The following is a 12216-nucleotide window of genomic DNA, read 5'->3' as shown; positions in this document are numbered from 1 at the left end:
TATATAATTTAGTTTTATTAAGTCTTCCATATTCCCCTTCATTTTAATAAATTCATTTGAATACATTTTTAAGCTGTCAAAATGCTGAGGCAAAAATAAGAATATATAAAATAAGAACGACTCACTATACACACACATATATATATATAACATATTATTATATGTGTAACTACATATATAATATATATACACCAAAAAACACAACCATATATATATATATATATATATATATATACATCTCATTTTATATATCCTTTCTATTTTATTTTATTTTTTTATTTTTTTTTTTTTTACCGGATGAGTGTATGACCTAAAGTTAAAAATGTCATTTTTGTCATCATAATTTATAAACTCAATGTCTTTAAAAAATAAAACCATATCAAATTTTTTGAAATTTATATCATATTTAGAGGAGCCTTCTTCATAATTTGTATTTTCTGTTTTATATAAATAATTAAATAAATCCTTATGATTCTTATGAACATTATTACTCTTATAAGTATTCGTTTCGTTTTTTTTTTTATTCGAATTATTTATTTCAACCTTATTATTATTTTTTTTCTCTTTTTCTTCTACACAATACACATGTATCATTTTTTTTAATATCTCCCTTTCTTTATTTTCGTAATCCTTTTTACAAGAGGATATTAAAAAATCTGGACATGTCATGGATACATTTACGCAGCATAAATGTCCATTAGATGTCAACAAAAATATTTTATAGTTTAAAAGTTTTTTTTTCTCTTGCGCACATTTGAAATCAATAATATCCTAAAAAAAAATATATATGTAATATATATATATATATATATATATATATATATATATATATAATTTTTATTGTATGACATAAAAGATAAACTAAATATAATATGTATCATATCATTTTATTTATTTTATTTTTTAACAAACGTATAATATCTTTTTCTATATAATATACATTTATTTTCTTTTTGTGTCAATTCTTCATTTTTACCTTAATTTCAACGTCTGTATAATGTATAACTACACCAGATATATAATACAAATTTCCTTGGATTAAATCAAAATATATTTTGTTTTCCCTGTTATTTTGTTTGATATAATTTTTGAATATATGAAAATGTACACTTGATAATACAGGTATTTTATATATATTGGTATATATAAATGATGGATATGTTTTTTCTTTTATTTCTTTTGTTTCTTTTGTTACTATACTACCATCTGTTTTTAATTGTATATAATTTTGTAATTTCAAAACATCTTCTAGTTGTTCAAATAACTTACTTTTATATTTCTCATCTATATTTATATATGTTGAATGAAGAGCTTGAAATACTATAGGTGCATAATGTTTCTTTTTTAAAACTGATGCATGTATACACTGTAAATATTTATCATATGTAATGTCATCATTATTTATTTTTGTAATATCTTTTAAAAAACGAGATTCAAACATATGATAATTTAAAGCTCTTTTTATATTATCCCCATGTATCTTCCCATTGAATGTATTAAAAAGAAAATCATCTAAAACGTGGTCATCCAAAAATTGATTAAATTTATTATTATTATGATTTGATTTTTGAACGAAAACATTGAATAATTGTATTCGGCTTCCTTTCCGTAGACTTTCATAGGTTCCCTCGTCAATCTAAAATAAAAACATAAACGAGAAAAAAAAAGCAATCAAATAAATAAATAAATAAATATATATATATATATATATATATATATATATATATTTACATATTTATTTATATTTATTTATATTTATATATATATATATATATATGTGCACATTTTTTTATATACCTTGAACATTTTTATTTGACATAACGAATTGATCAAATATCCTATTTTGTCCTCATACGAATCCGTATCCTTTATCCTCTCTAAGGAAGAATAATCAATAGCTTGTATCGTACAAAAAGGTGTTGCCTCAAGAAACATGGTTAGTTCATTTTTCAATCGAATATATTCATTATTTTCTTTAAAATTTTCCTCATGAAACATTTTGGTTATTTCATTCTTTAAATTGTATATGAGTTTTTCATAAACATTTCTATTTAAAAGGTAATATTTTTTTTTTACTTGATCATAAAATCCATAAGAAAAATCACTTTTACTTATCATTATAACATCTATAAAAAAACAAGTACTACCAAAATCTTGAATACATCGTATCTTTTTAGCTTTATATTTTGTGAAACCAATTTTTAGTGTATCCTTTTTATCTATTTCAATTAAATCATTACTAGATAAAAGAAAATATATTGTATGTATACCATGATTTTCTTTTCCTTCTCCCATATTATTGTTATATATATCTAAAGCATTAATTTTTATAATATTCCCCTTTCTTATTTTTTCAGATATTATAAAATTTTTTAAATAATCATCTTTTACAAAACAATGTATATAATCAAAATTGTCACTTAAAATTAAGACAATGTTATAGTTATCATCATTATGAATATCATATATATCATCATTAAAATTATTATTATGTTCATTATTCTTATTATTTTTTATTGTTTTTTTTTTTTCTATTATAATTTCTTCAACTCTTAAATTCATAGATATTTTAGAAGATATTGTTCTATCCTTTAGTAATTGTAAAATACTTTTTTTCTTACTTCTTTCATCTAAATATCTTTTTAATAATTTATACATAAATTTCAAAGGACAAGGTGCCTCTGTTTCATCAATACTTTTAATTATCATTTTCATATAATTCTTTTTTTTTAATTCTTTATATTCCATTTTATTTAGTTTATCCATAAAATCTTTTTCTTCATTAAATTTTATGTCATCTAAATTTTTTATATCTATAAATTCATCTTTTTCCATTTCATAATTATTCCACTTATTTTTGTTATCATGATTTGTTCCCTCTTTTTCATTATTCAAATATATTCTTTCCTTATATCCATTTGATACCAATTTTATATGCTTTCTTCTCAGATTTATGTATGTATGTGCATTTAAATATTCATATATAAAATTATCATAGTATTCATGAATAGATAACCCTCCTGCAATATCGTTATGCAAATAATTATCCCTTATAATTTTATTCATAATCTCCTTCTTTATACTTTTATAATTCTTCTTTAAATTCTTTCTATATGTACGATTCAAAGATATACTAATCAACTTATATTTTTTGTAAAACCAATTAAAATCATATATATCAAATAAATTCATTTCTTTTAATGTTAATATGAATAATTCATATAGTATATTTATATCACATATATAATATTCCTCAGTTTCTTTATTTTTATAAAAATATATGTAATCATCCTTGAACCAATGAAAATGAAAAGGTGTTTTATTTTCATTTATATATATTAATGTATTTGTCAATTTACAATCTTTTATCTTTTTTTTTATTGATATATTTAAAAGATTATCTTTTATTAACTTTACATAATTTCTTACATTAATTTTCAAGTTTAATTTCTTACATTTATTGTTATTATTTATATTATTATTTTTATTATAAATATTCATATTCTTTTCTTCTTCCAATATCTTTATTTGTTTTCTTTGCCTTGGATTTATAAAATCTCTTTTAGAATTTGAAATATTATCATATCTCATCTTTCTCTTTTTATTCATCTGTAAGGTACACTTATCTAACAATCTACAATTTTTATCATCCTTATTTAATTCGTCTTTTTTATTTATATAATCATCGTATTTGTCTAATTTGTATAATTCCTGTTCTTTCGATTTAGTCATATCCACATCTTCTGAACCTTTATCTCTATATTCACATGATAAACTTCTTACACATTTTTCTTCTATATTTTTTTCATAACCATTTTTATTATCATCAATTTGTGCCCTTTCGTTTTCTCTTAATATTTTATCTTCTACTACTTTTCTACTTTTCTCCGAATCATGTGAAACGTATAATATATTTTTTTTTTCTGACCTTATCTTTTGGTCACTGCCATAATTATTATAACCATCATCGTTATCAAACAGTTTGTGTCTCATCTCTTTTAATTTATCTTTATTTATATTAACCTCCTTTCCTGATGCATATGTGAATGATGTATTTACTTGTTTATTATGATCATTCTTATTTTCTTCAAAACAATAATTATTATAACCATCATCGTCGTCAAACAATTTGTGTCTCATCTCTTTTAATTTGTCTTTATTTATATTAACCTCCTTTCCTGATGCATATGTAAAAGATGTATATAATGTGTTATTATTTTTTTCGTTATTATTTTTTTCGTTCTTATATTCTTCAAAAGAATAATTATTATAACCATCATCGTCGTCAAACAATTTGTGTCTCATTTCCTTTAGTTTATCCTTATTTATATTAATCGCCTTTCCTGATGCATATGTGAAGGAAGTATTTAATTCTTTATTATCAATGTTCACACTTTCTTCATATGAATCATTAGTATCATCTTCAAATATTTTGTCTTCTATGTCTGTTTTTATGTCCTTATTTATATTAACATCTTTCCCTGATGTGTATATAAAAGGTGTATTCAATTCTGCATTCTTCTTCTTCGCACTTTTTTCATATGAATTATTATTATTATTATTATTATTATTATTGTTATTATTTTTATTATTATTATTATTATTTTTATTATTATTATTATTGTTATTATTATTATTATTATTATTATTGTTATTATTATTATTATTATTATTTTTATTATTATTATTTTTATTTTTATTATCTGAATAAGCATCATCATTAAACAATTTTTCATGCATCTCTTTCAATATATCTTGATTTATATGAATAGACTTGCCAGAAGCATACGTAAAAGATCTGTTCTGTTCATTAGTTATCTTTGCATTTTCGTTAATATCACATAACTCAGATAAATTTATTAAAGCTTCTTCATTCGAAGATACATTTGTATTACATGTGAAATTTCTAGGAAATGGTTTTAATATATCTTTTTCCTCATTTAAACGATCCATATATAAGTTCATATCCCTTTCTACGATTTTTTCGGTTAATTCTTTATTGTACTTATTATCTCCTTTATTATTTTCCTCAGATGAATAATTAGTATCCTTATCATCGTCAAATATTTTTTCTCTCATTTCTTTTAATATATCTTTATTTATAATAACTTCTTTTCCTGAAGCATACATAAATGATTTATGTTGTTTGTTATCTCCTTTTGTTGTTTCATATGCATCATAAAAGTGTAATAAATTTATATCATTTTCTTCATTCGAAACAGCATTTGTATTATATGTATAATTCCTGGAAAATGATTTTATTGTATCTTTTTCTTCCTCTTTTACAAAATCGATATTTATATTGGCTTCCTTTTCTATGACATTTTCAAAGAGCATATTGTTCATAACACTATTTTTATTTATATTATCATCTTTAGTATGATTCTCTAAATTAATATATACTGGTACTTCTTTATTATTCACATTTTGCGTTTTATCAACAATTTCAAAAAATTCATCTAATTCGTTTTCCTTATTTTTCATTTTTTGTGTGCTTTCAATAATTTCAAAAAATTCATCTAATTCGATTTCATTATTTTTCATCTTTTGTGTGTCTTCAATAATTTCAAAAAATTCATCAACATGAACATCACTTTCATTTATGTTCTTATTCTTATTTATGATTTCTAAGAATTCATCAACATGAACATTATTTTCTTTTGTTTTCTTACTCTTATCTGTGATTTCTAAAAATTCATCCATCTCAATATTTTTCAGACCTTTTGTATTATGATAAATTTCTAAAAATTCATCTTCTTCATTTTTTATATGCTTATTTCTATCATACATATCGAAATTGTTATTCTCCTTCGATTTATGAATGTCTTTATTTATATTATCATAAATTTCTGCAAATTCGTCAAATTCATCAAATTTATTTTCATTCGTATATATATTTTTATTATAAATATCTGAAATATCACACATATTATCTTTTCCTTTTGGAATTTTATCATTTCCATTTTGTTTCAAATTATGATATTCCAAGGAAGAATTATTATTTCTTTCTTCTATTAAATGCTCCGAAATATTATCTATTTCTATTTCTTTATCGATATTTTTTAAAAGTACTACTCTATTATAATTTGTTTCATTATTATCATCTATAAAACAACAATTTTTTTCTGAAGAAAGCATACGATTATGTTGCTCCTTTCTTTCTTTCAAATGTTCCATATTCATTTTTTCTTTCCTTGGTGACAAATTATTTAACTTACTCATATAATTGTCTTCCACATTTTTCACAATATATCCATATGAATTATCATCAACATTTTGCTTATGATCTTGAAAAGTAGTTTGTATATTCTTATTTACATAAGAATTATTTAAAAAGTGATCTGAAGATGTGTGACTATATGTTCTTACTTTTTTTAACATATTCATTGTGGTATTATTTGTTTTATCTTCATATGCACTTGTTTTATATGGAAAATAATTAACATTACATTCTTTCCTTTCTTGGTTTTTTTTTATTTTTTTATTTACATCATAGCCATCTTTACATATTTGTTTCATGTTAATATCTAATTCTTTAATTGTGCTAGCTTTATTTCCATTATTATAATTATGATAACCTTTCTCGTAAGAATAAAATGAACCTTCTGACTGTGCAGGTTCTTTTAGAATATTTTTCATATATTTCTGACTGTTCATATAAAATCCATTATCATTTTTTCTATTTTCCTGAACAGGTAATAAACTTGCATTATTTTTTGAATTAAAATTTTCATAATGGCAATTTATATTTTCCATAAGCTTCTGTTTGTTATCACTTTTATTTAAATACATTACGTTCGAATTCTTATAAATTTGATATTCACTAAATCTAGGCATCCTTTCATTATGGTACATATTATTTTTATAAATTTTATTTATGAACATGTTCATATCATTATCATAATTATCATATTCATTATATAAATTATTATCATTCTGAAGCCTAATGATTTTTTTTTTTTGTTCTAGATTCATTGAAGTATCATTTATATTATGTATAACATCCTGTTCATTCATTATTTTTAGATCACACTTCATCATATTTTCACTATCTTCTTTATCTTTACAAAAATAGAAATCATCTTTGTTGTATTCAATAGGTTTGTTTTTATTTCTTACAACATATTCGTGATGAGTATATGAAATATTAACTTTTTTTTCTATTATCTTATCAAATTGAAACATCATATTTTCGCCAGGAATATTTTTCCCTTTATGTCTATTTCTAATATGTTCGTTATTTTGAAGATATTCTATATTTTGATAACGTGTTATCTCTTTTTCACGTATTTTAATAATTGGATCATTTATACTATGTTCATTTTCTAAAAAGGGAATTATACTTTCGTTTTGATACATGTGATACTGCTTTTCATTACCTTCCTTTCTTGTAGCATCATAAGAATTATTATTATGTTTATTTTGATCTTGATAATAATTCATATTTCTATTATCATTAAAACTTTTTGAAGTGTAATTTAAATGGGAATATTGATCACCATCTATACTTTTTAAGGAATGTATATTACTATACTGTTTTAATTGGTTATTATTATTTATGGTTTCTTCATAAAAATTAAAACCCTTGTTATAAACATAATAATTATAATAACCAGCCTTATTATGATTATTATTGCTACTATTATTATTATTATTATATGCATCCTTTTCTTTGCCTTTTTGTATTTGACAATTTGTATAAAACTTTTCAACATATTTACAATTGTCATCTCTTATTTGTAAATGCATATCTCTATTATTACGTGGAGAATTACTTATATTACAATAATTATCTTTTAAACGAGGATTAATGTAATTATCCTTATTATATGAATATATCCTTTCATTGGACATACGACATTTTGGTTCTGCATCTCTTCTTAAGTAATTATAATTTGGATGTTTTATTTCACTATAAGATATATTCCGAAATTTTCTAATATTCTCATTGTTATCATTATTTTGAGTTTTAAATATATTTTCATCAATTAATAAGTTATTATTTAAATATTTAGGAACACTATTTGATATATAAGGTTTATTATCTGTTTCGTTTCTATATGCACTATTTATATTATTTATGGATATAACACTATTCCTATTTTTATTAAATGTATTATCATAATGTTTATGTACATTTGTAGTACCACTTTTCATTATGACTTTGTTTTTTTCAAACTCATTTTTATCTCCTACATTATCACAGAAAGTATCTAAACAATCATAAAAATTATTTATATAATTAGGAGTATCTTTATCATCATATGTTTTATAAATTTGTTCATTCTTATATTTATATATCCCATATTTATTATTGGATTCGTGCTTTTTTATTTCATCATCTTTTACAGATAAATGATAATTAATTTTATTATGATTCATTTTATTATATTATTAATACATTTCTTACAAAAAAAAAAAAATATATATATATATATATATATGCATAATAAAATAAATAACAAATTATTTTAACTTATGAATTTGTGAGCTTTACAAAAAAATAAATAATAATACAAAAAAAAAAAAAAAAAAAAAGTGCACACTTTTAATATAAATATTCATTATGAATTGTCTTTAATAATTTTTAGTATTATTCTATTTATATAAAATAAAATATTTTTATTTTATCATTTTTTTTTTTTTTTCTTTTCAAAACCTTTTTAATTTTCATGAGATTTTTTTATTTCCTCTTGTTATTTTAATTTTTTTTTTTTTTTTTTTTTTTCTTAAATCATTCATTATCTAATATGATAATATTTCAGTATATTTTCTAGAAGGTTAAGATAATATTATATATATATATATATTTTTTTTTTTTGGTTAAAAGATATTAAAGTTAAAAAATAATAAAACACACTTGGATGTAATTAAGAAAAAATAAAAGGGAAAACCAATTATTATTAAGTTGTTAATAAAATCATTTTGAAGAAATTTAACTTAAAAATTTTTTTTATGTATTTTTATTTTTATTATTATTATTTTATTATTTTTTTTTTTTTTGCTTTATAATTTTATAATATATTCATTATGGTAACGTAAATTTTGAACTTTTTAACTGTAAAAAAATAAAATAACTCACAAAGTACAAAAATAAGCATATGAAAAATAAAATATGTTAATAATTGTTCATAGAATGTAAAGTGTAATAAGAATAGTCTCTATGATATAAAAAATATAATATAAATATAAAACATATAATCATTTTTTAGTATGTATATAAATTTAAATATGAACATATATATTAGATATATATATATACATTTTTTTTTAATAACATATTAGAAATAAACTTTTTAAATATAATATATTGAATGGGTTCAAAAGTTTGGACAATATATATATATATATATATAATATATATGTACAATACATTCTTTCTAAAAAAATGTCCATTAAAATCTCATAGGTATATAATATGTTTCATAATAATAATTATAAATATTTTCATCAAATGTTTTTATTGTAGTTTAATATCTCAAGGTATATAATAAATATATAATATATTAAAATATAAAGGATATATATTTGTACCTTAAAAGACTATAAATTAAATATACAATGATTATTAGAAAATACAAAAAAAAAAATAAATAAATAAATAAAATAATATATATATATAATTATATTTTTTCTATGAAAAAGAAATATGGAACAATTTAAATTTCTGTACATCCATTTAAAGGTACATATTAACGATATGATTTATCCTTTTATTCGTTTTAACCTAATATATATCTTTCAATAGTTAAATATGATTAAAAGATAAATTTTATATCATATGAAATCTAATAATAAAATATATATATATATATATATAATTTTTTTTTAAATTACGATATATAATTTTATTAGTTTTAAAAGGAAAAAAAGGGATTAAAAAAAACTTTTTTTTTTATTTATTTTATTTTTTTTTTTACTTCAAATTTATTTCAAAATGTATATATTATATATATATATATATATATAATAGTTATAACTTATGCATCTTCTACAGATATAAATTTTTTAATATATTCAATTTTTTCAGATAAAATAGGTGTGGTTCCTTTTGGATAAATAGTTGGATGAGGTAAGTGATATAATCGCATGTTTGGTTCTTTATAAGGTCTTATATGTTGATAACTATCTTTTGTAATAACACATATATCTACATTACCACCAGAACCTAAATCATTAAAAATACCTGCACATATAGCTTCACATACTAGATTTTTTCCTTCTTCTATTGTCATATTGTCTCTATATTTTGCTTCTAATACTGCCATAGCATTTAAAGATCCTGAACCCAAAGCTGTAAATGGTAATAAACAAGATGAACCATGGGGATGTATCCCATATAATTGTGGTCCATTAACATCTACTCCACCTAATACTATTGCACATACTTTATATCCTTGATATTTAAATAATTCTTGAGTTAATCTTGATACACACATGGATACTCTTGGTTGTGTATTTGTATTTAAACGATGTAATTCGACATTATGTTGTAACCATAAAGTTGTATGTTCTAAATCTCCTGCTACACCTGCACCTGCACACCATATATTTTTACTTATATAATGTAATTTACTACAATTTTTATCAGCTACTATTGGTCCCTCCGTAGCTCTTGTATCGGCACCCAAAATAACTGCATTTTGGCAAACCAATCCACAGATTGTTGTTCCTGTTTTTCGAAATTGTGGAAACTTTACTCCCTTTTCTTTTAATATTTCATTTCTTTTTAAGTTATCAAAATTATATCCTCCGTTTTCTTCTTTGAGTATATTTATATATTCGAGTTTCATTATTTTTTAAATATTTATATATTAACAAAAAAAAAAAAAAAAAAAAAAAAATTTCTTTAATTTTATGAAATAATTATAAGGTGTATTACTTTATAATTATATTATTTAATATTTATAAGTATATTGTATATATATATGTATATCATGTGATGATTATTTTTATTTTTATCATATATCTTATATATATATATATATATATATAATGAAACAATACTTTTTTTTTTTGCTCTCTTATAATCACAATATTTTTATACTAAATATTTGTTATACATTTAATTTTTAAGAAAAAAAGGAAAAGGAATAAAAAAATATTTTTTACATATATATATATATATATATATATATATATATATATTTATTAAAAAAATATATATTTTTTTTATATTCTTTCTTTTTCCTAATATTAATATAATTTTCTTTTTAATAAATATATACTTTTTAATAATATTATTTTTCTTTCAGGATATAAATATGAGTAAAAAAAAAAAATGAATATATATATTTTTTCCCTTTATTAAATATGGAATAAGTAAATGTCATCTCCCATTATTTATTTTTTTCTTTTTCTGATTTTTTGTAATTATAAAAATGTATATTTATTCATACATCATATATGTATTATAAATATTATGATTTTTAAAGGAATGATAAAAAAAAAAAAAAAATTAGTGAATTGTATGTAAATATATTTTTTATTATTGCATATTAATTATGAAATAGTTATACATACATATAATAAATATATATTATTATTATATACATAAACATATACATATTATTATATTATATATTATAATTTTGTATATGTAATACATATTAAAGTTCGTATATTTCTTCTTAAAATTATCGACCTTTTATATTATATAATATATATATATATAATATGTATATATATTTATAAATATAATATATATATTATAAAAAAATATACAAATTGTTTTAAGAATAAATAATTTTAAGAAAAATCCATTTTTAATGGAATAGTATTTTCTTTTTCTTTTTTTTTAATTTTTTTTGATGTTATGATATTTAAAAAAAAACAAAAAATTGTTATATATATGAAATATATAACTTTATATAAAATTTTAAAAATATATTTTACTACCAATAGAAATGTTATAAAATGATTGTATATATTATTACCTTTTTTTACCTTTTGAAAGATAAAAAAACAAAAATGTTATAATAATATAATAAAAACATATACTTATATATATTACATATATAATATTATGTTTTAAGATTTTCATAAATATCATGAATAACACATTTGTGTTTATCTTATTTGTTGAAACAAATAAAACATATAACATTTTTATTTGTGTTAAAATAACAAACCTTTTTAAATTATAAAAGTTGCTTTGAATTCTTTTAATTATAATGTATAAACATATTATTATATTGTTACATATTTCACATATTT

General features: G+C 19.6%; 2 protein-coding genes across 2 annotated transcripts in view; both read right to left on the bottom strand.

Annotated features, from left to right (window-relative positions):
- The window catches only part of PF3D7_1328200 (conserved Plasmodium protein, unknown function), a gene marked incomplete at both ends in the record, with an annotated part of 8583 nt that extends 201 nt beyond the window's left edge, over positions 1–8382 (bottom strand). Inside the window, 4 exons of the mRNA XM_001349980.1 lie at positions 1–84; positions 295–771; positions 977–1636; positions 1798–8382. The exon at positions 1–84 is cut by the window's left edge and continues 201 nt beyond it. Coding sequence (XP_001350016.1) covers positions 1–84; positions 295–771; positions 977–1636; positions 1798–8382 — 7806 coding nt within the window. The remainder of the gene's footprint in view (positions 85–294; positions 772–976; positions 1637–1797) is intronic.
- A 1598-nt stretch (positions 8383–9980) lies between these two features.
- PF3D7_1328100 (proteasome subunit beta type-7, putative) lies at positions 9981–10793 on the bottom strand (the record flags this gene model as incomplete). The annotated part of the gene is made up of 1 exon (XM_001349981.1): positions 9981–10793. The coding sequence occupies one exon, from the start codon at positions 10791–10793 to the stop codon at positions 9981–9983; it is 813 nt and encodes a 270-aa protein (XP_001350017.1).
- Positions 10794–12216: the final 1423 nt, after the last annotated feature.

Source organism: Plasmodium falciparum (assembly GCF_000002765.6).
Source record: "Plasmodium falciparum 3D7 genome assembly, chromosome: 13".
Classification (NCBI taxonomy): Eukaryota; Apicomplexa; class Aconoidasida; order Haemosporida; family Plasmodiidae; genus Plasmodium; species Plasmodium falciparum.
The sequence above is the reverse complement of the archived record's forward strand: the minus strand, read 5'-3'. Positions and strand labels throughout refer to the sequence as shown.